This window comes from Balaenoptera ricei, chromosome 8 (genome assembly GCF_028023285.1).
Source record: "Balaenoptera ricei isolate mBalRic1 chromosome 8, mBalRic1.hap2, whole genome shotgun sequence".
Classification (NCBI taxonomy): domain Eukaryota; kingdom Metazoa; phylum Chordata; class Mammalia; order Artiodactyla; family Balaenopteridae; genus Balaenoptera; species Balaenoptera ricei.
The window spans coordinates 106,705,847-106,731,678 of NC_082646.1; the positions used below are offsets into that span (position 1 = coordinate 106,705,847).

The 25,832-nt window shown below is 61.8% G+C and overlaps 1 protein-coding gene across 6 annotated transcripts; it reads right to left on the reverse strand.

The window, feature by feature from the left end:
• Positions 1–1,162: 1,162 nt before the first annotated feature.
• Positions 1,163–20,790, reverse strand: CDC42BPG (CDC42 binding protein kinase gamma). Of its 6 annotated transcripts, none has more exons than XM_059931939.1 (37): positions 20,544–20,790; positions 17,896–17,987; positions 17,730–17,813; positions 16,931–17,026; positions 16,471–16,619; positions 15,852–15,945; positions 15,399–15,599; positions 15,025–15,273; positions 14,490–14,569; positions 13,540–13,637; positions 13,364–13,444; positions 13,003–13,094; positions 12,722–12,901; positions 12,215–12,307; positions 11,953–12,077; positions 11,803–11,875; positions 11,505–11,611; positions 11,283–11,397; positions 10,921–11,069; positions 10,752–10,840; positions 10,387–10,439; positions 10,204–10,302; positions 10,051–10,110; positions 9,629–9,734; positions 9,182–9,315; positions 8,960–9,099; positions 8,784–8,865; positions 7,899–8,115; positions 6,868–6,930; positions 6,146–6,745; positions 5,026–5,123; positions 4,860–4,944; positions 4,635–4,755; positions 4,375–4,492; positions 4,097–4,220; positions 3,890–3,975; positions 1,163–2,367 (listed from the first exon to the last, which is right to left on the reverse strand). In XM_059931939.1, exons 1-37 carry the CDS (start codon positions 20,701–20,703, stop codon positions 2,311–2,313), a joined length of 4,650 nt encoding a protein of 1,549 aa, XP_059787922.1. In that variant the 5' UTR covers positions 20,704–20,790; the 3' UTR covers positions 1,163–2,310. The 6 variants fall into 6 exon arrangements, with proteins under 6 accessions (XP_059787922.1, XP_059787921.1, XP_059787924.1 ...); XM_059931938.1 differs by having other exon boundaries at positions 3,890–3,978; XM_059931941.1 differs by lacking the exon at positions 1,163–2,367 and adding an exon at positions 2,374–3,163 and having other exon boundaries at positions 3,890–3,978; positions 6,284–6,745.
• Positions 20,791–25,832: the final 5,042 nt, after the last annotated feature.

Here is a 25,832-nt window from a genome sequence, read left to right on the forward strand (position 1 = left end):
GGTGGAGGAATTAATTTCCTGGGCTGCCTTCCTGCTTGGCCATGGCCAATGCTTCTACTGAGAGCCATAGCTCCCGCAGGGTAACACCTGCCTTTTCCTGCCTGGCTCCCGCAGAGTAACACCTGCCTTCTCCTGCCCGGCTGACCCGGGGGTGATACCAGCTCCTCACTGCTGTCGGGGCTCAGGGCGCCACCACTCCTTGGTGGGTTCCTCTGATGCTGCCCACACTTCTGTAAACCGTCCCTTCGCTTTTTTTTTTTTTAATTAATTAATTAATTTTTTGGCTGAGTTTGGTCTTCGTTGCTGCATACAGGCTTTCTCTAGTTGTGGCGAGCGGGGGCTACTCTTTGTTGCGGTGCGCGGGCTTCTCATTGCGGTGGCTTCTCTTGTTGTGGAGCATGGGCTCTAGGTGTGCGGGCTTCAGTAGTTGTGGCTCGCGGGCTCTAGAGCGCAGGCTCAGTAGTTGTGGCGCAGGAGCTTAGTTACTCCGCGGCATGTGGTATCTTCCTGGACCAGGGCTCGAACCTGTGTCCCCTTTATTGGCAGGCGGATTCTTTTTTTTTTTTTTTTTGTCAAGTCTTACATCTAATTTGGAATTATACAAAGTTTTAGTTTACTGATTTCCAGGACTTTTCTTTTTTCTTTATACATTTATTTATTTATTTATTTATTTATTTATTTATTTATTTATTTATTTTTGGCTGTGTTGGGTCTTCGTTTCTGTGCGAGGGTTTTCTCCAGTTGCGGCAAGCGGGGGCCACTCTTCATCGCGGTGCGCGGGCCTCTCACTATCGCGGCCTCTCTTGTTGCAGAGCACAGGCTCCAGACGTGCAGGCTCAGTAGTTGTGGCTCACGGGCCCAGTTGCTCCGCGGTATGTGGGATCTTCCCAGACCAGGGCTCGAACCCGTGTCCCCTGCATTGGCAGGCAGATTCTCAACCACTGCACCACCAGGGAAGCCCTGGCAGGCGGATTCTTAACCACGGTGCCACCAGGGAAGTCCCGTCCCTTCGCTTGTAAACTCTCCTCACTTACCCCCATGTGAACATCATATGATTTGTGAAAATACAGGAAGACAACCTGGTCTTTAGCTGTCTCTGATGCCCCCACTCCTCCCTCCATTTTCTAAACCCCAGGAAGACAGATCCAGGCGGGGAGGCCAGCAGCTTACAAAGTTGTCTTTATTGGTTTCTTACTGCCTCACAGAGTGTCAGGGTCTATCCCTCCCGGGAATATGGCATTTGAGGAGATAAATACTTATTTTGCTCCCTACTCATCAGTAGGGGGAGGTTTAATAAAAATAGTAATATAATAACAATAATAATGACTGTGATCAATAATAAAATGCCCCTATGATCCCCTAATACACAGGTGGTTGAAGCTTTGAGAAAAAGGACCCCTCGCCTTTCTGCGAAGGGCCAGAGTGTGCCTGGAAACCCGTAGGGTGCCCATCTCCCACCAAGTAGCCCTTATAAATACCCCCCCATCCCATCCCTGGCTCGGAGTTATCTTCCTCCTGGACAGATTAGATGACAATGTCAGTTGGCTCGCGGAGCCCCTCCCTCTTCCCACCCCCACTGACTCCCCCCCCAGACAGAAGGCGCCTGCGCGTGTGCTCTCCCAGCTCCCTCTCCCTCCACCCCTCTCCTCTGGCCTCTCTCTTCTCCATCGCTCCTCCTTTACCCTTCTCTCCTCCTCTGGATGGCTTTCACCTCCTTCCAATCACTATCCCCTCCTCTTGCACTTCCTTTCCTCCCCCTTGCCTCTCTCACCTCCTTCACCGACATCCTCTCCCTCCTTCTCTACCTCTTTCTCTGGATTAGAGCCTGTCTTTCCTGCCCTGACCCTGAGCAGAGACTGGGATATGCCCCAACTCAACCTCCTTGAGGGTTAGACAGTCCACAGCCAAGACCCCAGACTGCTCCCAGGAACCCGGCCCCTCTCTGTCCCTCTTCTGGACTCTTGCGCACAGCACTCCTGGGCTTGGCCCTGGAAGTGAGAACTTTGGCAAAATCACCCCTGGACACTGGCGCAGAGGGGCCCCCAGGGCAGAAGGGGGCCATCCTATTCCCCATGGCTAGCACAGGCTGGGGCTGGGAGCAGAGCGAAGGGCGGGATGAGGGCTGGGAGTCAGATCCCACCCCACCCCGGCGCTGTCCTAGCAACCCAGGCCATGGCTGCCCAGCCCAGGCCCTCCCTGAGTCCAAATTTCCACACGTCCCGGACCAGCCGGAGTACGGCGTTCCTCAAGCTCTTTGCTCCCTCACATCTCTCGGTCCTGGGATTGGGGGTTGGGCCCCGCCGGAGGGTGTCAAGGGGAGCTCTCAGATTCAGAGGCCGGGGGGAGGCTCCAGGGCCGTTCTGAGACCTGGAGTGGAAACAGAAAGAAGTCAGGGTAGAAAGAGGAAGGCAGGGGACTTCCCTGGTGCACAGTGGTTACGACTCCGCCTGCCAATGCAGGGGACACGGGTTCGAGCCCTGGTCCGGGAAGATCCTACATGCCGCGGAGCAACTAAGCCCATGCACCACAACTACTGAGCCTGCAAGCCACAATTACTGAAGCCCGCGCGCCTAGAGCCCGTGCTCCGCAACAAGAGAAGCCACCGCAGTGAGAAGCCCGCCCACCACAACGAAGAGTAGCCCCCGCTCGCCACAACTAGAGAAAGCCTGTGCGCAGCAACGAACACCCAATGCAGCCGAAAATAAATAAATAAATTTATAAAAAAAAAAAAAAAGAAAGAAGGAGGAAGCAGGACTCTTCCCTCACCACGTCAGTGCCTCCCAGAGGCTTCCCCAGGACACATCCCTTGCTGCGGCAGGGCCATCGGAGGAGGTCAGATGTGAGGTGGGGTAGGGGTACGTGAGAAGAGCCTGAGGAAATCCTACTGAACTCTGGAGCCCAAACCAAAGCCCCTTTGTTCATTCACTCCATTCTACATTCAATCAACAAATAGGCTTTACTCCAGGCAGAAGACAAACTTGACCCCCACAATCAAGGAACCCAGACGAAAATCACAGCACAGCAGGACCAACAGTTAGGAGGTGGAGGGAGGAGGGCGCCAAAGGTGGCGCCAGCCCCAGGGCGGCAGTGACCATGTGACCAGGCAGCCAAGTGGTCTCTGGAGAAGGTGACAGTGGTGCAGAGCCTTGAAGATGGCCTGGGCCTTAATCAGGTGGACGACAGGAAAGGGCGTTTCAAGAGAAGCAGGGGAGACAGCAGGGGTAAGGGCCTGGAGGTGGGAAAGAACATGGTGGTCCCAGGGCTCTGAGTGGCTTGGTGTGGCTGCAGCGGGGGCGGCAGTTGGAGATGTGGCTGGAGGGGGAGTGGGAGCCTTCCCAAATCCTTAGATCTTCCTGGTCCCCAGCCAGAGTGGACTGCTCCCTCCTCTGACCTCTCACCCACAGGAACTCCTAGAGCGGGAAATCCCTGGCAGTCCAGTGGCTAGGACTCTGCACTCTCACTGCTGAGGGCCTGGGTTCAATCTCTAGTCAGGGAACTAAGATCCCGCAAGCCATGTGGCGTGGCCAAAAAAAAAAAATCCAAGAGCTCCCCTGTTGTGGTGCTCTCCCCTTGTGCCAGGTACCTCCTACAGGTCTCATGACAATAACCTCATTTTACAGGCGAGACAAGCTCAGGGAGGCTGGGCACCTCGCCCGGGGCCACACTGCTGGGACAGTCAGAGCCAAGACAGTCAGACCTAGGCTGACCTGCCTCCAGGCCCCTGCTGGGACCCACTAAGGGGCGAGACAGGGGAGAGTCAGCATCTCTTAGCATCCAAGGCAGGGATGGGCTCAGCTTGTTCTCTGGCCTCAGGTCCCAGCGCAGGGCCCAGCACGAAACAGAAATGCCTGCCTTTGAATGGGGAAAGGGAAAGCCCCCACTGGCTCACCTGTATCAGGGAGGCCACGGGGCTCAGAGATCCCTGGGGGCAGGACACCGACTCGCTGGACAGAGACGTCCAAGGCTTCCTCTTCACTGCTCCAGGAGCAGGATAAGCAAGGGGACAAAAATCCAGGATCAGGTCTGAAGGGTCCAAAGGGCATGGAAACATGGGGGAGGGACGCAGAGGTCGTGGAGGCAGTGAGGCTGTCCTTACTGTGGTCCGCGTCTCCAGCGAGGCCGTCACTGCCCATGGAAGCTGGGCGCCGCGAGGCCTCGGAGAAGCTGTGGGGCCGCTGCGGGGCAGAGCTGCGGGCACCTCGGCCCTTCTCTTCCGGAGCCTGTTGGGGACAGTGTGGAAGGCTGGAACCAGGTCAAATGAACTGCATACGGCCTGGACGCCCTGAGGTCCCGGGTCCCAGGTAAGCAGAGGCCGGTGATTGGCTCAGCCTCACCAGGGAGGCTTGGGATTGGCTCCAGAGGACTCACACTCACCGGGGGCAGGTCCCTGGCGCTGGGCCTTCCGTCTGCAGGGCCCACGTGTACCAGGTGGTTGAAGTTGGTGGGCGTTGAGATGAGCTTGGAGCGCACAAAAGGGTCCTTCAGCATCTCCCTACAGGGGGAAGGGGTGAAGGGAGGAAGGCTGCTAAGGTGACACCTCCCCGCCCTCTCCGGGACGGGACGGGGAGGCTCGTGCTTCGCCCCGCCCCCAAGAGTAGGAGGTCCCGCCCAGCCACCGCACCACGCACGCGCACCTGCGCTGCTGCTGCAGCTGCTCCTCCGACACGCGGAAGAAGAAGCGGCGCTTGCTCTTGGTGCGGAACAGCTGGCGCCGGCTGTTGTCGGTGAGGTTGGGGATGTCGAACTCGTCCGTATCTGCAGGAGAAGCAGAAAGCTGGGCGGTGCTCACAAGATCCCACGGCGCCAGTCAACTGGTGCTCAGGGTCACACCCCTTCCTCCCACCCCCACTCTCCCTCACCTGCCAGCGGGTTCCTGAGGTAGGTCAGGCGGACCTTCTCGGTGCCAAAGAGGAACAGGGAGCCCTCTGGGTTCAGGGGTCGCACCTGAGGCAACAGGCACAGAGGTCACGCCATACTACCCGACCGCACCCCAGTCCAGCCCCATGGATCTGAGCAGGCCCTCACCTTCTTGAGTGGCACCGTCTGGACCCATTCTGCTCTCCTCACATCAAACACATCGATGGCATTCTCGCTAAACACTGTCAGGTAGGGGGCTGCGTAACCTGTAGAGTGGGAAGCTGTGCTGTGCAGCCCCAGGCAAGTGAGGCACCTCTCTGGGCTTGTTTCCCCCTCCCTATCACAGGGAACACCCTGTGCACTGTCACAGCACCGTAACTTCCACGCCCCACCGAAGGTCCTTCTTCTCCCAGTTGCCCCACCCAACCTCCATAGCAAGTCAGAGATAACAATCAGGGAGCACTCACTCTAAGCCATGTCAGGCCTAGTTCTAACCATGCTGCATATTTTTTCTCCTTTAATTCTCAAACAACTCCAGGCAGGTAGTATTATTGCCCCTAACTTACAGATGAGGGAATGGAAACCCCAGAGCTAAGTCTCACTCCGTGGTGAGTGAGAGCTGGGAATTGGCCCCCAGCAGTCTGGACCCAACCCACAGGCCTCACCCGAGACGGGCGATTGTTCATGAAAGGAGTGCTGTCCCTCTCTTCCAGGCTGTAGCCCATCACACGAGCTACCTGTGGACATTTGTGACTCCCCTGCTGCCCTGTCCATTCATTCATTCATTCCTCCAAACATTCATAGCATCTGGGGTGCGCTTGCCTGGGCTGGGTGCTGGATGTGATGAAGAATTGCAGGCCCCCCACACACAAAAGGTGCAGAGAGCCAGGGCAGAGGTCTGAACAGAGGTAGGGCAGCAAAAAGGAGCAAAGGACCGATTGTGGGGGGGGAGGGAGGGAGCGTGAAAGCTGTAACGATAATGACAGCAATCATGGGGGTCATTTCTGGAGGGCCTACCAGCTCTAGGCCCTGAGCTGCCACTGGGGCTGGACTCGGTTAACAGTTTGCCAGGTACGAAAAGGAGAGTACTTCAGGCAGGGGAAGAGCATGAGCGAAGGCATGGGAGGAAGATCCCGTGCAAGCCACCGAGGGTGTGGTCGGGCAGGAGGACACACGCTGGCCTCCAAATCCAAGCTCAGGAGTTTGGGCAGGGCCCTGTCTTCCTCCAACGTGTGGGCTACACCGCAGGTGTCGGGCCCCACCCAGCCTGGCCCTCCAAAGGCCTCACCCCAACCCGTGGGCACTGCTGGCCACAGCAGCTCTTGGATGCGAGACTTGCGGCCGGCGCTGTCCACATAGACCCCGGCGGTGGTGAAGAGCAGCAGGAACTCACTGAGACTGAGCTCCACGGCGCCCAGGGCCTCACCCAGGCCCCCGCGGGATGGGAGCAGCTCCTCAGGCACCAGACTGGCTCCCAGCGCTAAGGGCGCAGCCTCGTTGAGCAGCGGGTAGAGGGTGAAGGCGCCAGCCGCGCCCACGCACAGCCGGTCACCCAGCAGCCCCAGGCTCTGCACAGGTGCTGGTGCCTGCAGCTCGCGGATGCGGCGCTGCCAGGGCCCCGGGCCTGGACCCAGTTGGTAGCAGAGCACCTGGCGCTTGACTGCGACACAGAGCACGGGGGTGCGGGCCTGCAGGATGCGCCCGGCTGCCAGGGCCTGGCAGCCTCGAGACTCGGGGATCTTGGCACCTGATGCCTCCACATTCTCCAGCTCGGCCAGGGCAAAGAGGCGCACGCTGGGGCCGCGGCCGCACAACACGACCAGAAGGCCCGCGGTGGGGCTCACAGCCAGCCGCTGCACCCGCCGGCACTCACCCACCTGGAAGATGTCTGTGGGGTTGGCGAGGGAGAGTGTCACCGGCAGGTCGGTGAGGAGCAGCCCGGTGCCCGGCCTCCTCTGTCCCCTGGGGCTGACGCGCACCCCGCCCGCCCTGGCCCAGCCTGGTAGGTACCGTTGCTGTGCAGGTGGATCACAAAGAGCCCCTCCTCAGTGCCCAGAGCAAGCCGTTTCTGGTCTGGTGGAGGGAGGGAGGGAGAGGGTCAGGGGTCCAAAGGCCCATCCAGAGGCAGGAGACTGGGCAGTTTGCCTGCCCTTGCTAAGCTTCGGTTTCTCCTGAGGACACTGCCCCTGCATCACTGGACTCTTCTGTCCCAGAGTCTGGTCTGGCTCTAACAGGGAAGGGCCATGGGGACAGGAGTCAGGGTGAGAGGCCCCCCACCCCGAGCTGTGGGATTTGGGGTAAGTCACGTCACCTCTCGGAGCCTTGGTTTCCCCTTATGTAAAACGGGGATAATAGTGGCAACCTTTCTCACACAGCTGCTGTGAAGCTGTGAAGAGATGAAGCAGTGCAGGGTGAGTGTTAAGCTCACAGCAATCCCTGCTCGATAAATGCCCTTGTCCCCCGGCTCCAGACTGACACAGGGGACCTGGAGGATGCGGGCAGTGGCTCCTGTAGCTCCCGTCCTGAAGGATGGCAGGGAGAGGTCCCAGCCCGCCGGGGCAGGGCCGGCTCAGGGCCTGGCTGCTGGGGGAGGCCAGGGAGCCTCCTCTCCTGTTCCCCAGCTGTCCGACACGGAGGCCCCGCTGTGCACCAGGCTCCTGGCTGAACACAGCAGCCCCGCAGGAGACAGTGTGAGGCTCCCCCATGGTCACCTGGCTGCTGGTAAGAGTCAGGAGCGGAACCCTCCTTTATCTCTTCCTAAAGCCTCTGCTCTTTTTGCTCACTTGAGATTCTTTGAGAAAAAGCAGAAAGGAGGGCGCAGAGAAATGGAGCGGCAGAAGCCAGGCTCCCAACCCTCAGCCCAGGTCCCTCACCACACACACAGCCGTGTCCAGAGGAGTGGCGAGGAGGACACATGTGCAGGAGGGTCCACAGCTCAGGGCTGCAGGGACTGGGCAGTGACAGCGGCCCTAGTGATCGTGGCAGGCCGGGACTCCTCCCCCGAGCCTGCCTGGGCGGCGCCCCCTCTGTGTGAGGCTCACCGATGATGGCGGCGCAGAGCGCGTGGGGCAGCAGCGGCAGCCCGTTGTCGTAGGCCTCCTTGAGCGTGTACACCGGCCGGGGCCTGGGCCGTGCGTCCAGCAGCAGCTGCTGCAGCTCGCCCAGCACCTGCAGCCAGCGCTCCCGCTCGCCCTCGCTCTCCGCCAACAGCAGCACGGTGCACGTGGCAGGCGGCACCGTCAGCTGGGAGGCCGTCACCTGTGGGCGGGGACTCAGGCTGGAGGGCAGAGGGCCAAGAGCCAGCCGTCCTTCCTCCCGTCCCTCTCTCCATCGGCTGATGCTTATTAGCACGGGCATTGGCTTGCCCAGGGCACTGCTAGGTGCTGTCTTGCAGCAGGTGATAAGCCAGGTGAGGTGGTCAGACAAGCATGGGGATGACTCCAGAGCCCGGGGACCAGTGCCATCGGAGGGGAAGGATGGGGCATTGTGGGACCACAGGGTGGGGCCCCCTCACCCAGGCTAAGCAGTGAAAGACGACTTCCCAGAGGAAGAGACATTTCTGCCGGAGCCTGGGGGATGAGTGGAGTAACCCGGAGTGCTGGAGTGGGGGAGGGGCAGGGAGCTGGTAGGGTCAGAGATGTGGGGCCTCAAGGCTACGGTTAGGAGCATCCTGAGGGCGATGGGGAGCCGCAGAAGGGTCCTAAACGCGGCAGGACACAACCAGCTTCATATATGGAAAACTGCACTGCAGGATGAAGTGTAGCTACACGGACCAGAGCGGAAGCCACTGTAGCCGTCCATGTGGAGGCGAGGGGGGCAGGAGGAAGGGGGCAACCATGGAGATGGAGAAAAGTGGCTGGAGTGGGGACAACACAGAGGCAGACAGAGGTCTGGTCCATCACCCCACCCCCCCACCCCGAACTCACCCTAAAGATGCGGGGCAGGTCCTTGGATTGGGCGTGGATAACATCCGAGGCCAGGACAGGGGTGGCTGAGAACTGCAGGTCCCTGGGAGGTTCATGGAGCCGGTCAGAGGTCGCACGGCCCCGGCTGCCCCCTTGACCCACACATCCCCTGCCCCAAACTACCGCCTGGCACCCACCTCAGATCCAGTGCCTGCAGGAGGGCCCCGCTGGCTGGGCTGAGCCTCGGGTCTGGGGCATCAAAGAGCAGCAGGCGCGAATCACTGAGGGCAGCAAACACTCGCTGCCAGCCCCGCCGGACACCCGAGGGCCGTGGCACCTGGGGGGAAAGCAGGCGTGGGAGGGCCTGCCAGGGCCCAGCCACCCACGCCCGTCTTCCCCCTCCCCCAGTGCTGGCTCACCGACAAGAAGCCCTCGTAGGCGGTGCCCGTGCCCGTTTCAGGGTGCACTCCCAGGGCCGTGTGGAGGAGGTCAGGGGGCACGGGGCAGGGTGGGGCCTGTGGGGCACAAGTCGAGTGACAGAAGTAGCCGCAAGCTGTGGGGAAAGCGGGAGCCGATGGGTGGTATGAGGTGGGGTGCGGGCAGCCTGGACCCGGGACCCTGGGCCCTCCTAGCCCCAGCTCCCCTCGGGCCATGGTGACCCCTGAGCTGGCACCGATTCCCCATAAAGTGAGAAAAGAAAAAGAAAACGGAGCAGTGGGAAATGCTGACCGGGAGGCGCCAGTGGCCTGGCCTGAAACTGCCTGGGTGTGGCAGGCTCGGGGCCACTTCCGTTCCCCCCACCTAGGGGCTGTGGCTGGCGCGTGGGAGGCTGGTGTGCAGGGGGGTGGAGTGGGTGAGGGTCTCACCGTCACAGCCCAGGCCCTGACGGCCCAGGCCCAGCATCAGCGAGGTGCAGCGGAGACACTTGGTGGGGGATGGGAAGCTCCGGGGGCGCAGCGTGTGTGAGCCAGGCTGGGGAGGGGGACACGCCCATTACCCATGCCTGATCGCGGCCTCCGAGGGCGTCGCACTCCCCGCCCCGGCCGCACTCCCCCCCAACCCCGCCACCCCGGCCACCCTGAGGTTCGCGCAAGACTAGGGAATGAGCCAGGTGGCAGTGTGAACTCTGAGCCCCAGCGAGTCTGTGGTCGTACTCAAAACTTATTGCCGCCACCGCCAGCCCCACTGCAGTCTGCCAGCCAGGACGCACGTGGGGGGAACCCAAGCGGGTCCTTGGAAACCTGGCAGAATGGCTTGGTGCCCCCGCTCCGCCCCGCCGGGCACTGACCTTTGCAGGAGGACCTTCTGCAGGGGGTGTGGTAGCAGCAGGCGTTCTGGGGAACACAGTCTGCAGGGGAGGGCGAGCAAACAGGTGAGCTGTGCACAGGCAGAGGGTGGGGGCCCAGCCTCCCCGAACTGCGGGTCTCCTGTCGGTCCTCACCCCCAGGCGCAGGCTGCGGCGGCCCTCTGGCCTCAGCTCGGGCTCCAGCCCAGGCTTCAGGGCCTCTCCTGAGACGCCAGGGTCCTTGGTGGAATCCTTCTGGGGAATGGGATGGGGGCAGAGTCAAGGTCCCTGTGTCCTCCCCTGGGACTCTGCCCCAGCCAGCCCCGCACCCGTTCTTACCTCTGAGCTCCGGAAGGACAGGAAGGGAATCAGGGAGTTTGAGGGCTTGGTGTCTGCAAACAGAGGGCACAGGTCACTGGGACCAGGGACTCCACCCTAACACTTGTCACTGAGGAAACCAGGGGCCAGGGCGGGGACCTCAGTTTCCACCTCAGTAAAATGGGGAAATGACCACAGGCCGGGAAGGGTTGGGGGGCTGGCATACAGCAGGTGCTCAGTAAGTGCTAGCTAACAGATAGTGGGTTAGGCAGCAGAGTCTGGAACAAACTCTTGTCTCCACAGCCCGGCCAGGTTGTCGTGGGACTCCCTTGGTGACCTGGAGCAGAGGACTTGCTCTAGGACAAGGCACGCGGACGGCCACTCACCCCCCGGCCCATGGGCCCGCAGCTCCTCCCGGAGGGTAGCCAGCTCCTGCTGCAGGCCCTGGTTCTGCCTCTCGACCTCCTGCAGACGGCTGGGGAGAACCAGGCAAGAGCTCGCCACAGGCCTCTGCATGGGTCCTGGGCCCCTCGCAGTGCCTGCCCGCGGTCTCACCTCTCAGCCCGCAGCTGGGCCTCCTGCACCTGCGTCAGCCGCTCCTGCAGGCCCTGCTTGGCCCGTATCTCGGCCTCAAGTGCTGACTGCAGCTCCAGCCTGGCCGACGCCTCCATCTTCTGCAGCCGCCGTGCCTTCCACTGGTGATCCTGGTGGCCAGGGGCAATCAACGTAAGATGCCCCGAGGGCCTGATTACCTCAGAGGCCCTCTCCCGCCGCACCACCTGGCCAGGCTCAAAGCCCCAGCTCTGCCCCTGAACCGGTGTGAGTTTAGGCAAGTCCCTGATCTTCCGTGAGCTAGTGTCCCTACCTGTGGAGTGCGGCTCCTGGCACCCCTCCCCCTGGGTGTCCCCGGGGCTCACCAGCGGCCGGGCAGGGAGAGTCTGGGTGCCCACGTTCCGCAAGGACTCCAGCTCCTCGGCCATCTTGGTGGCCAGCGCCTGCAGGTAGCCTCTTGACACCTTCTCGTCATTCACCCTGATTGGGAAGGGGGCTCAGGGTCAGGGGCCGCGCCCTCAGCCCTGCCTGGGCCCCGCCCCTGCCCCGAGCCCCGGGGCCCCCACCCCGAGCCCCGGGGCCCCCACCAGCTGAGGATGTCCGCGATCTGGGCCTCCCAGTTGCTCTCTGTCTCCCGCTGCTCGCCCTCCAGTCTCTGCTTGCTCTGCTGCTCCCGCTCCAGCTCCTCCACCAGCTGGGGGTCAGGTGGGAAGGAGGGCTCAGCCCCCAGGGGCCCCAGCACCCCTGAGGCCCACCCGTGTCCACCCTCGCTCGCCCACTATGGCCGGCCCGTGGCCCTGGCAGCCCTCCCCGCCCGCCCTGCCGGCCCCCCGCCTCTGTCCCACCACCGGCCTGTCTCTCCGGCCCTCTGCCCGCCCTGCTCACCCGCTGCTGCTCGCGGCTCAGCTGCTGGTTCTCCTCCTGCAGCCGCCGCAGAGCCGCCTCCTTCCCATTCGGCCTGCGGGGGAGGAGGACGACTCCGTGACGCCCAGCTCGGGCCCTCGCCCTGTCCCCTGCCCCGGCTGCCCAGCTCACCCGTGGCCGCGGGCCTGCTCCAGCTGCACACGCAGGGCAGCTACCTCCTGTCTCAGCTGTGCTTCCTGAGGCCTGCTGCCCTCAGGCGATCCTGTGCCGTTGGTCTCAGAGGCGGTGTGGATGGTCTGCAGGACATGGAGAGGGCTCAGGGCAGGGGCCCAAGGAGCCATGGCCCACCCTACCCCTGGGGCCTGGCCCTGAGGACCCTGAGTGGGGTCAGGCCAAGAGAAGTGCCACTTGGCAGGGGGTAAGGCCCCACCACCTTGATCTGGGGAGGCTCCTTCTCCAGGCTTCGTTCCTGCTGTCTCTGGAGCTGCGTCACCTCCTGGCTCAGGGTGGCCACCTGGGCCTGCAGCTGGGATGGGGTGCAGAGGCAGCCAGTGCTGACCTTGTCCACCCCAACTCTTATTTTTTTTTTTTTTTTTGGCCGCTCCTCGCGGCATGTGGGATCTTAGTTCCCCGACCAGGGATCAAACCCGCGCCCCCTGCAGTAGAAGCGCAGAGTCTTAACCACTGGACCGCCAGGGACGTCCCTGTCCACCCCAACTCTTGGCCTTGCTCCAGACTCTCGGGCTCTGCCGGCTGCAGCAGGAGTGGAGGCATTGGACCCTTGCCCACCCTACCTGTTCCCTCGCTCAGGCCTTGGCCAGCCACAGAGGGGGTGCAAAGGCACTTGGTGTTCCCGGCACCCCGAACCGAGCTCCCCAGCCACACCAGAGGTCCTGGGGGCAGGGCCCTGTTGCTGTCCCCACCCACGCCCATCACTCACCTCCCTCTGGGCATCCCAGGCTTCCTCCAGCTGGGAGTTCAGGGCCTGGGTCTCACTGGCCATGGCCACCTCTCTCTCCTGGGCCTCCTGCAGCTTCTGGAGCAGCTCCTCCTGCCACCCCTGGGCCCTGCACAGCTCCTGCTCCTGCGCCCGCAGCCCTGCCCGAGCCTCGACCAGCTCCTGCGGTCCAGGTGGGGGTGGGGAGGGCAAGGCCTGGAGTCAGGGCACGGACCCCCTTAGCATCGAACTCTGGGCCACTCACCCACCTCACCAAGCCCTACCTGGAGGAGCTGGTCTCTCTCCTGCCGCAGGTCACTGTCCTGGCCTGAGCTACCAGCCGGGCGCCCGTCCACTTTGCTGTCCCTCAGCGTCTCTGCCAGGAATTGTCACTGAGACCCGCACACACTGAGAGCCCAGCCTCAGCCAGGAACTCTATGTGCAGTATCTCACGGAACCCTCACCCCAGCTTGGCCCATTTTCTACATGCAGACTCAAGAGAGTTTAAGATACTTCCCTAAGATCACACAGCACGTACAGAGCAGGGGCAGGACTGGAACCCAGGTTGGACTCAGCCGTGTTGGGAAAACAGCTCAGCCCCCAAGGTGAGGGTGGAGGGGAAAGAGACGGGGTGCTGGGGGGTACCTGACATCCTGTCCTGCAGAGTCTGCACTTCCTTCCGTAGCTGCTCCAGCTCCCGATGGTCTGAGGGGGTCTGCAGAGCCTCTGCAGTGGGGGGCACCCACAGGTGAGGAGCTCGTCCTGCAGCGGCAGCCCCCAGGGCAGACCCACCCTGCCCAGCCCAGCCGGCTCCCCCGTACCTTGGAGCTTCCGGCTCAGCTCCACCTTCTCCTGCTCCAAACTGCGGAGCTTCCGCTCCAGGGCAGCCAACTGCTCAGAACTGCTCTCAGGGCCCAGACTGGGGAGAGCAGGGCAACAAGAGTTGGCAGAGAACCACCCTCCAGCCTCCTCCATTTTTCTGCATCCAAACATGCATTCACCTAAGAAACACCCACTATGCACCAGCTCTGTACCCAAGTCTGGGCTCTGTGTGGGGAAGAAAAACAATCAAGACCAGACCCTGCCCTTAGGAGGCCTCAGGCTGTTAGTGTGGGCAGCAGCCCAGAGCAGTGGTTCCAGGGTCCCCGGGCCCTGGTTCAAGCCCCAGCCCTGGCCCTTACAAGCTGTGTGACCTTGAACATATTAGAATCTCAGTTTTCTCACAGGAAAATGCAGGTGATGCTAGGGGCTCTTCCAAGGGCCGTCAAGAGGACTCAGTGATAAGGGCCCAGGGGACCCCACGCCCAGCACATAGTGAGCGCTCCACGAGTGAGGGTCAGACGCATCCGCATCTACTTACACTTTGCAACTCCCACTCCCCCAGGACCTCGCTGCAGTCTCAGACCAGCCCCACAAATGGAACTGGGCTGAGAGCATCCTGCCCATTTTATAGGGGTACAAAGTGAGGCTCGGGGAGCAGTACTAGGCCTCTGGCTCTGAGTCCAGTACTCGCCCAGCCAGCCGTGGAGGGTCCTGTGAGGGCCAAATGCTGGGGCAGGACCCATAGGAGGCATAGCCCCACCAGGACCTTGAGGGCATGGTGGGGGTTGTCCGGCTGAGGGCTCAGAGCACACTTCCCGAGCACCTGTCTCATGCGGATACCAGGTGGGCCATTCAGTTACTTTCCCAGGGTCCTGATGGGCTACGCTCCTGGTGTTCTCCATGCCAGCAGACCCCAGCTTCCCACCAGGTGCGTGAGGACTAGACTCACCTGCCTGAGGTATAGGTGAAACCCACGAATGGCAGGTGGTGGCCTAAGAAGGTCCCGTGGGAGGGTGGCGGCAGGGTCCCCTGCAGGAGGAGAAGGAGAGGTACAGCTCTGTACCTGTAACAGGTACAGCTCCAGGTGGAGGCTCGAGACCCAGGAGACCCCCTGGGACTGAGTGCCGACCTCCTCCTGCTCAGGTGGGAACCTAGAGGGATAACACAGCCCCCCCCCCAAAAAGACTACAACTCCCATAAGTCTCTGAGGTTCCGGCCTCCCAGGTGCTGCTGGGAATTTTCTTTCTTATATGATTTCTAATTAACAGGATGACACCTGTGGTCAAAGGACCTTCACCTGGCACAAGCCACCTCAGTGCAGGTGAACCAGCCCAGGTGAACCATAACTCCCATGAGTCTCTGGGGTCTGAAGGCCTCATCCCCAGCCCAGCAACTGCTTTGGGAAACTTCGCGGTGCGGGGGAGGGTCCCACAGCCACTGAGATTCAAGGCAGTTTCCCCACTGCTGTGGGCCCCTCCACTCACTGGATGGTTGAGGGTGTCGTCATCCACGTCGAAGTTGGAGGTGTCCATGGGCCCGCGAACCTCGGGGATGTAGGGGGCAGTGCTCGTCGCCAGCCGCTCCCAGTCCACACCTTCGAAGAAGGGGTGGTTCCGGAAGTCATCCAGCCCTCCGTGGCCCAGACGCTCCTCCTGGCGGCACAGCAGCTGGCGGATCAGGTCTTGGGCACTGGCCGGCACATCGGGCGCATCTGGGGGGAACTGCAGGTGGTCCTGCAGGCCCGGGGGAGGGGTGCAGGTGAGTGTCCAGAATCCCACCCTTGCCTCCAGGCATCTCCAACCTCGCAGACTCAGGAGTCCCGCTGCCTTCCCAGAACCCCAGGGCCTGGTGGCCAGACCTCGTGGTTCATGATCTTGCCGTAGGTTTCCACCAGGGATTCAGCGTAGAAGGGCGTCTCCCCAAAGAGCAGCTCGTAGGCACAGACCCCCAGGGACCACCAGTCACACTGTGGGCCGTAGTGGCCCCTGCCCTCCTCCATGGCCTGCAGGATCTCAGGGGAGATGTAGTCGGGCGTCCCCACTGCCACCGACGAATCCACCTGTGGGTGGTGGTGTTGATGACGCCATGACCATGGCCTCAGGCTCGGCCCCTCACCACGATCTCGGGTCTGGGCCTAGCACCCCAACTCCCTAGGGTTTGGCTGGCCCGGTGCCCCCACCTGGGCCCCAGGCCTAGCCCCTCCTTCCCCTGGGAGTCTGATGCCACCTGCACTAGGCCTGGTGCCTCCCGTTCCCCTAGGAGTTCTCCCAGCCAGGTCTCCTCTGTCCCCATCTAGGGCGGGGTCCCTTACCATGCCACTGTTGTTGAGCCGTAGGCAGGAGCCAAAGTCGGCCAAGCGGATGTGCCCGTTCATGTCCAGCAGGACATTGTCCGGCTTGACGTCCCTGGGGGAGGACAGGGAGAGTGAGGGGCTTGATCTGTGCATGTAGATGTGCATTTAGGCACATGCCTGGGTGTGCGAGTGTGTGTATGCTCGCACATGTTCCTGCATCCACACGTGAGCAGTGTGTGTGCCCACGTGTGGGAGGGGGGAAGGATGATGGCCAGGCCTCCTGGCTCCAAAGAAGGAAGGTGGTTAAGTTGGGGAGAGGGACCCATAAGGACGACCCTTGGAGGCAGCTGAGTGTACCGTGGGGGACACAGGAGTCAGACTCCCCCAGTGCAATCCACGGCTCGGCGACCCACTGGCTGAGTCACCGTGAGCCAGGTGCTTACCTGTGCTAAGCCCTGACTACCTCATCTGGAAAATGGAATGATAGCAGCTCCCATCACACAAGGTTTTGGGTGTGAGAATTCAAAGGTTCTGTGCATACGAAGCACCCAGCACAGGGCTTGGCACTTATGTGGTCAGCTGCCCCCAGAGCTGTCAACAGGGACTGAAAGTGCAGCAGGGGCTTTGGGGACCCCACCTGTGGACGTAGCCCAGCTGATGCAGCGAGTGGATGGCCAGCACCATCTCGGCCAGGTAGAACTGGGCCATCTCGGGCGGGAGACGGTCCTCAAAGCGGCTCAGCAGAGTGAGGAGGTCCCCTCCAGCGTAGTAGTCCATCACCAGGTACTAGAAGGTGGTGGGCAGGAGGCAAGAATCAGATGGCGGGGGGGCACCTGCCCCAGGGACCCATCTCCCACCCGCCTCACAGGGGTCCCACAGGGCTCTGGGAACGCAAGGCTGTGTCTCCCAGCAGCTCTGGGGCAGCCAGCTCCCAGCCAAAGCTCAGGCAGGAGGCCCTAGGCCTGAGCTGGTGGGGAGTGGAAGCCTTTCGGTCCCAGTAGGAGGGTCTCTCTCTTCCTGGATCAGTGCTTCTGGCCCCCAAAAGCCTTCTCCTTTGTCCCCAGGTAACCCCCTCCAGCTTTGCTGAGCATCCTCACCAGGTACTCCTCATCTTGGAAGGCGTAATGCAGAGCGGTCACCCAGCGGCTGTCCCCCTTCACCAGAACGTCCCGCTCCTCCCGGAAACAGGCCGTCTGCAACAGTTTTGGGGCACAGGGGGTAAGGGAGGGGGGTGGGATTGGAGCCCAGGAACCCCACCTTGCCAGCTCAGGGGATGGAGGAAGATTCAGTAAGTCTAGGAATGTGGATCAAGGTCACCTGTGTGAGCCTGAGCCTGTGCTTTATGGCTCTGGGCCTCAGTGTTATCATAAAGAAAATGGGGGGACTTCCCTGGTGGTGCAGTGGCTAAGAATCCACCTGCCTATGCAGGGCACACGGGTTCGAGCCCTGGTCCGGGAAGATCCCACATGCCGTGGAGCAACTAAGCCCACGCGTCACAACTACTAAGCCTGTGCTCCGGAGCCCGCGAGCCACAACTACTGAAGCCCGCGTGCCACAACTACTGAAGCCCACACGCCTAGAGCCCGTGCTCCACAACAAGAGAAGCCACCAAAATGAGAAGCCCGCGCACCACAACGAAGAGTAGCCCCTGTTCGCCGCAACTAGAGAAAGCCTACGCGCAGCAACGAAGACCCAACGCAGCCAAAAAAAAAAAAAAAGGAAGAAAATGGGAACAACTCTGCTTGTTCTAAGAAAGGCTTATTGTGTGGAAGGGATAGGAGGAATACGCGCTGCCGGGGGTGGATCCTCTTCCTGTTCGCAGCCATGCCCGACCGCTTCCCCTGCAGGTCCCGGAGGTCTGTAGCCACCCAGAGTTCCCCCAGACACAACACTGACCTCGGCCCTCTTCAGCATCTCCCACTTGTGCAACATTTTCATGGCAAAAATCTGGCCACTGTCCCTCTGCCTCACCACAGCGACCTGAGGCCACAGAGAGCACTGGGATCAGTCCAGCCTGGGTGCAAACGCCCTCCTACCCCCCACCCCAAGGCCCTTTGCTCACCTCCCCGAAGGCCCCTCGGCCGATCACCTTCAAGATCTCAAAGTCATCTCTCTGCAGCTGCAGCTCTTTCACCTTTGCTATGAAGGGGCTGACTGAGGGCACACAAAGTGGGGCTCAGAGAGCCTGCAGGGAGGCTCTCTCTCACCTGCAGCTCCCACAAGGCCAGGGCAGGGATGACCTTCGCAGGGATGGTCTCTGGCCAAGGGGTTGACAGGCGCTGCAGCCCATTCAGCCACGGTCAGGAAGCATGGAAGGTGGGGTCCTGGCTTGGCTGACTACCTGGCGCTCCGGAATCCATGGTTCCCTGGACCCCTGTCCCCAGATTCCAGGTGGCCTCTATCTCAGGGGCTGATGGGATTTGTAGTTCTCCCCAGCCTGGGGGCTGACCATGGCTGGCCAGGTCACCCTGGAATGATGGGGATACCATTCCCACCCCCAGCTCACAGTTCTTGGCCCTTTAGCAGGACCAGGCCAGGGCCTGTCTTGGGAAACTGGACCGGCAACATTCCTTGTCCCCAGAGAGGCTTCTCTGCCACTGAGGAGCTGTGGGTCCCTCTGTAGGCACAGAGGTACCTGGCTGGAGTGAGGCCTGGGGCGGCCCCGGAGGATAGGTAGGGCACGGTTCTACGGGGCTCTGGGCGGGCAGGCTCTGTGCTCCCCGTGTGGGGCCTCCTCAGGCCGGAGGCACAGTGAGGTCTGCCCAGGTTCTCACAAGACTCAAAAACAGGGCCAAAACGCCTTTCCCTGGCGCCTGACGCTGGCACCTGAGGATGTGAGCGCTCAGGATCTCCTCCAGGCCTGACCAGCCCTATGACTCTGAGCCCTGCCTCGCTCTCTGGACCTGCATCTGGCCACAAACCTCCTCCTTAGAGTCCCTGACACTCCCAGGAGGGACATGTCCAGCCACTCCCCGGCCCTTCTAGGCCTGGAGGAGCCCCAGGCCTGTGGGAGGGAATTGGGGCCTGGAAACTTAGGGAGGTGAGGGGGCGCAGCAGGGGTTGGGGGCAGCTACAGTCTGGCTCCTTGCCTCAGTTTCCCCCTGCCAGCAGGTAAACTCCCTGCCAGCTGGGCAGGTCTGTGGTTGGGACAGAGAGCTGCTCCACAGGTTTATCAGGCAGAACCCCCCCAGCATGGGTGGTGTGGAAACCTCCTTACAGAAATTAATTGTCTTTTTCCTGGGTCCATGTGTGCAGCTGGGGAGGAGCAGCTGCAGGTCTGAGGTGAGGGTGGCTACCCATCAGCCAGACAGGGGCCAAAGCCTGGGGCCCATAGCCGGGAGGACCCAGGCCCCCAGGACAGGCTGCCCAGTCCCCTTGCCTTGCTGCAGGGATTGGGGCTCTGGGCAGGAGCAGGGATGGGGGCTCTGGGCAGGAGCAGGGACAAGTTGGGGCAGGAGCAGAGTGAGTCACTGCTCTGTGAGTTACCTGGGGAGATGTCAACAGACAGGCCCCCACGCTGGGGTCCAGGGCAGAGGTGCCAGAGGCAGGCAGGGAGGAGCACACGTGTGTGTGGGCATCACAGGGGGTGATGACAACATAGTCAGACACACACACATAAGGTGCAGGAGTGCCGGGGAGACAGCTGGGCAGCAGAGGCAGGGGCCCTCCGACTGCCCTCACCCTAGAGGAAAGGGCTGGCACTGGACCCAACTCACTGGCATGTCTCACAGGCCCCTAACCGTGCCAGGTTGGGCCTCGTGCCTGCCCAGATCTCAGGAGTGCCAGGAATGCTAGTCGCCCACTGGGCAAACACTCGCCTCACCCCGCCCTCCAAGCCAGGCCCCCATGGCCTTCCCCCATGGCCTGGCCGGGCGTGACCAGGGAGCCCTGGGGGTGGCACCAGTGCCCACACTGGATTCAGGGTCATCCCGGGCCAGCCACTCCCAGTGACTCAGATGAGTCAACGCCAGGAAGGGGTGCAGACCCACCTCCATCCAGCCCCCTTCCCCAGCCCTGGGGAGCAGCCCTCAGGAGGCCTGGCCAGCCGCTTGCGCACAAAGGGTCTGAGGTTGGTTCCTGTGTCCAGTCTTGGGTGGTCTGGTGTGCAGGGAAATGGAAGTGTGGGGTGGGGTGGGCGGCGGATGCCTGCAAGTGTGCACTACCTATGGATCTGTGAGTGGAAGCAGACAAGTGTGTATCAGATCCAGCATGGGTGCGGGGGTCGGCAGGGTTCCCTGGGTCTCTCCAGGAGTTGCACGTGAGTGTCTCAGTGTGTCTGTGGAATGTGGGAGCCAGAGAAAGCATGTGTGTCAGTGGCTCACATGCACAGGGGTCTCCGTGTGAGAGGCTGTGTTCTCACGGGTCATGAGGTGACTCTGTGTGGAGCGTGTACTGTGTACATGTGTCTGGGGTCTACACCTGGGGCCAAGTTTCTGTGTGTCTGAGATGTGTGTGGTGCACACGTGCCAGGTTCTGGGAGTGGGAACAAGTGTGTGTGTGAATCTGAATGAGGGTAAAGTGTGCAGGTGACTGAGAGGGCCGGAGTCTGGTGGCACGTATCAGGGCCAGTGCGGGTCGTCTGGGAGCGGGGGGAACCTGTGGGAGTGCGGTTCCCCGCGGGAGGGTCTGTGGGCGTGGAGCACGGAGGGAGAGGCTCCTGGCGCGGTGTCCCTCGGGCCACCCCCCCACGGTCCCTCCCGGGCCACTCACCCCAGTTCAGGAACTGCGCCACGTTGCGCTCCCGCCGCAGGGGGGCGCTGCTGAGCTCTTGGTGCAGCCCCAGCAGCAGATCCAAGAGGCCGTCGAGCCCCGGGCCGCCGCCGGCCTCGCTCCGCGCCAGCCGCTCCAGCGCGCGCAACCGCCGCTCCATGGCTGCGGCCGGAGCCCTGAGCCCGGGCTAGAGTCGAGTGGCCCGCATGCCCGCCCGTCGGTCCGTCTGTCTGTCGGTCCGCGCGTCCTCCCCCCACCCTCCCGCCCTCCCCGCTGTCACCTTCCTCCGGAGCCGCCTGCGCGCCCTCACCTGGGCGCCGCGCCCCACCCTCCGCCCCGCCCCCCGACGGACGGGCAGGTGTGCGCCGGCCAATGGGAGACGCGACTGGAGGTGAAGGTGGGAGGGCGGAGGCGCGCGGGGGCGGGCCCAACTCCCGGCCAGGAAGTGGGGGGGCGGGCCCCGAAGAGTAACTCCTGGGCGGGGCGGAGCAAGGAAGGCGGGGTGGGGTGGGGAGGGGGAGAGGGGGTAGGGTGGGGGAGGGGGAGGAGAGGCGGGGGAGGGGTGTCCCATCGCGGCCCGGACGGGCGCACTTATCCTCTCGCGGCCCCAGGCCCAGGCCCACCATGGCCCTCGCCTGCCCCTATCCTAGGTGGGGGATGCGCAGGGCACTGCAGCTTCCCTAGCCCCCCTGGAGCAGGGGCAGCCTCTCCCTCAACGCGGGGAGAGGGGCTGGGGACTCCCGCGGCCCCGGAGCCGGATGGGAGTTGTAGTCCGCTCCCTCCCCGGGATGCCGGCCTCTCGGCACCCCCTCCAAAAAACTGGCTAGTTTCTGATTTAATGTTGTTTGCATCGTTACAGCCGACCTGGGAGACCGGTAGGTGAGGCAGGGATGGTTACACCCATTTGGCAGATGGACACACTGAGGCTTGGGAAGGACGAAGGTGAATTGAGGGGCTGAGGGTGAGGAAGCCTCGCAGCTAGACCCTGGAGTGGGGCGGGGCTGGTAATGTCACCACAGGCTTTTTAAGCCTGGGAGGCCCGCCTGGAACGTGAGGGCCAAGGAGAGGTCGAGGCTGGGCTGGAGGAGGTGGGAGAGGGGAGGGACTGACTCTGTCCAGTGATATTTCTGACTTCTGTCCAGCTGCCTTCAGCTGGGCTGGACCAGACGCCATGGGGCTGTGGGGCTGTCCAAGAGGAGGGACCAAAGGGTGGGGCATTTTAGTGGCTTCAGACAACAAATTCTTCCATTAAAAAATCTCTTTGGAGATTTGCCTCCTGCCTCAGATGGGGACCGTCTTGAGTCCGTACAGGGCTAATTTGCCCGTGTTGAGGGGGGAGGCGCTCTGTGAAGTTGTGAGGAGCTGAACTGAGCATCCCTAGCAGCACGCTGGGGGCTTCCCCCAGGGTCTCCCATTTGATCTCCTCAGAGACCTGCGCTGTGGCAGCAGCCAAGGTCTGTGCAATGGGCTGTCTCACCCAAGTCAGTCAGGTGGCGGGAGGGGAGCCAGGATTCAAACCCAAATCTGAGGATGCTGTCATTGCCTCTGTGTCTCCTGGCAGGGGGTGAGGGACAAGGGTCGGGATGGTGTGTTGAGCCCTCCCGGCTCTCACCTGAAGCGGTCTAGGCCCTCCTTAAGGGGGCGGGGCAGGGAAAGGGCCCACAGGAAGGGTTCCCACCCTCCGCAGCCACAGGAGGGCGCCAGAGACCAGAGGAGGGCCAGGTGCTCAGGACAGGACCAAGTTCCATTTCCTGGGGAGCAAAAGGTAGGGAGAGGGTCCAGGGTGGAAGATGGGCCATTCCTCCTCTGCCCCTCTTGGACACCCTGATCCCCCGCCTCCACCCTACCATGTCCCCCAGGATCAGCAGTCAAGGGCCAACTGGTGAGGCCTCTGGGTCCCAGCTCACTCCCTGTGTGACCTTTAGCCTCTCTGAATGCCAAGTTCTCAAACAAGTCCATCATCCCCTGGCCTTTCAGACTCTGTCCCCACATAGTACAGCAGAGGGAAAACGGAGCCCCAGACAGCAAAAACTGTGTCCTGCTGGGGTCTTCATGGGGCGGAGCTGGGACTGGCCCTCGGCACTCCATGCCCATCTGGTACATGATTCGATTTGGTCCTGTATTCGTTTTTTTGTCACATCCTTGTTCCAAGCCTCAGTTTCCTTGTCTATAAAAGGGGGTCGGGTCAGACTCCCTACCCATTGCTTTGCAGTTGTAAGGCCAGAATGCCCCTCAAGACTCATTCTGTTCCAGCCTCGACAAGCAGCCAGTCCTCCCCCGCTGTCAGAAACAGCTCCGGCACTTGGGCCTGCTTTGCTGAGCAGATCTGTTCTCTGATCCTGTGTGTGGGGCCCTGGACCAGCGGGTGGGTGCTCCAGGGATGAGTGAGTCTGAGCAGGAGACCTCCACCATCCCCTTCTTCCCACCGCGTCCTTATTCACACTCCTCTGGTCACTGGTCACTGCTTCCTGGAGGGTCACCTCCTCCATAACCTCTCTCCCCTCTGAGCCCCTTTGGCATTGAGGTGCTGGCACTAGCTCTCACCCAGCCCTGAGGGCAGCAGACTTGCATTCCTACGTGCCTCTTAGCATTTCAAAGTGAATGCAGATCTGTTATCTTCACAAGGGCCCTGCCAGAAGGAGGAAGTTATTATTTCCCTCCCTTATTAACAGATTAATACCTTGAGGATGGGGAGGTGGGAGGTGGGTGGTGGGTAGTGCCGGCCTCAAGCTCCTTACCCAGGTTCCAGGCCTAGGCCAGTGCCTGGCAGCAGAAGGGCAGCGTGTGGCATCTGGACTCTGGGGACAGGGGACAGGGGAAGGCCAGACTGTGGTGGACTTGATGTATGTAGGCTTCTGAGGAGGGTCTTAGATGGTGAGAAAAGGGAACTGTCAGTTTAATGACCCAGGCCTGGCAGAAGGGAAGGACGGTTCAGATGAGGGGGGGACCCCAAAGAGGAGGAAGGTGAGATCGCAGGGGAAAGCAGGGAACCCAGGTTTTCTGACCCCCATAGCATATGCCTGTGGGTCTGGGAGGGGCCCAGACACAAGGCAGGCTCCAGGGTCTGTCACATCCGCACCCACATCTTAGGCCTCCAGACCCTGGTCTGTGGCTCCCCTTTCCCAAAGGTCAAGGTTCAGCCCGGGTGGCTGAGGATGAGCCTCTCCCAGCCCTGCCTCCCGAAGCTGCTCTCAGCATATAGTCCCGCAGGGCTAACTAGAATGGCAGGCCGCCCCTGACCTTGGCCACACCGGAAGTGCAGCGCCCCACTCCTGGCCCAGGAGCCAGAGAACAAGGAGAAGCGGCTGTGGGATCCTACAGCCCTGCCTACTGTTGAGTGACTTCTGTCTCTCTGGGTCTCTGTCTCTGTACGCAATAGAGAACTGCCCCAGCTCAGGAGTGGGCGGCAAATGGTACAGGGAGCGGCCTGCAGTAGTGGCTGGAGCTTGTCTCTCTAGGAGGAGCACGTGGTTGGAGGGTCGGGAGCTCATGTAGAGTTGCACTGCTGCTCAGGCCTCCAGGTTTGACTGAAATGTGTGTATTCCCTGGCAGTCCAGTGGTTAGCACTCTGCACTTTCACTGCCGAGGGCACGGGTTCAATCCCTGGTCAGGGAATGAAGATCCCACAAGCCGCGAAGAGAGGCAAAAAAAAAGTGTGTCTGCTGGGGTGGCTTGCGGGAAGGGGCTGATGCAGACGGTAGGGTTGAGGGTCCCCACTCCCCACGCTAGTCCTTGGCAGCCCCCCACGCCCACTCCCCGCTCACCCCAGCACACCAAGGATGTGTCCTTTGAAAGGTCCACACTCCAAATGGGTGGACATATGGTGATTTCATCATCCTGGCTTTTCTTCCAAAAACCTTCTCTGTGCTGCTCCAACACGCCATAGGGGCTCCCAGGCTCCACGGCCACAGCGGCTGCAGCCCCATGTGGTTTTATAATTATCAATCCCTCTGGGAGCACAGGAAGCCAGGCCCAAGCCCCCTCGGCCACCACCCCTCTGGCCCTTGGGCGCCACCAAGTCTGCAAGTTGCTTTAGGGAAGGGTGGGTCCCGCCTGCTTTGTTCTGGGAGTTGGGTGGGGAGCTGGGCTCCCTGCACCGACCCTCACCCCCACCCTGATCGGCCTCCCCGAGGTGCTCAGGAAAGGTGGCCACTCAAGTCGGGCATCCATGGGCCCTTCCTCTGGGAAGCAGGGGTCACTGTCTGCATCGGACACCTGAGGGGAGAGGAGAGGACGGCTGAGCCCCAGCAAGTGGCAGAGCTGGGATTCGAACTCCTGCCTGTCTGCCCTGAGGTGCTGCTTTGAATGCTGAGGGGCAGGACTGATGGGTGGGCTTCCTAACCTTGCCATTGCCTGGTGGCCTTGGGCAAGTCCTCTGACCAGCCCACGTGAGATAATAAGAGGGCACTGGGTGGGAGTCACGATTAACCCTTTGTTTATCAAAGAGCAGAAGAAATGTTTATTGCTCTCACCTGGAACCTCCAGGTGTAAAACAGAGCTGCTGTGCAGGGCCCGGACGCAGTGGGTGCCCCCCTCCCGCCCCGTGTCTCCTGGGCCCTGGGATCTGAGGGCCCTGGGGCTCGCAGACTTGGTGGCGCCCAAGGGCCAGAGGGGTGGGCAGACTGCCCCAAAGGTCTCTGATGCCAGGAGCGCTGGCAGCCGGGTGGAGCCCTGTCCTGACCCCAGACCAGCCTCTGAAGAGGGGGCCTTTCACCCAGGGCCCTGGCCAGTTGGGAGCTGGGGAGGAGGCAAGGGGTGCGGGCTGGTCCCCGGGAGGGTGGTCACACCTTAGTGCACCCCACTGGCCCTCCTGAACCCCCTTACAGCCAGGAGAGGACTCCCCCTCAGCCTGTAAAACCCCAACCAGGCCACGAGCTCCGGGGCTGCACGGGGGGCAGATGCCTGCCCTCGGCCCCTTTTCCAGCCTCAGACCAGCAGTCACTTTCTGGGGCAGCCTTAGGGGGTTCACCGCCCCCTGCCACCCCACGCTGGGACGTGCGGGGGTGGGGGGACCGGAAGCACGGTCCTGTGTTCTCTTTGTGTTCTAACAGCTTCAACAAGCATCTCCCTGTCTCGGGTGACCCTGGAAATAGAGGGGCTGCCCCAAGCTTTCAGGGCCCCGGGCTGGAGTGACGGCATTTAGGCTTCAAGGTGCGTTTCTCAAACCTGAGTCTACAGCTGCAGACTTTGGGGGACGAAGTGAGCCATCAGCTTTGTTTTTCCTTTGAAAGGGTATTTTCCATTAGAAACACAGCGGAGTGCCCCATCTGGGGTTGAGCTGACCCAGGT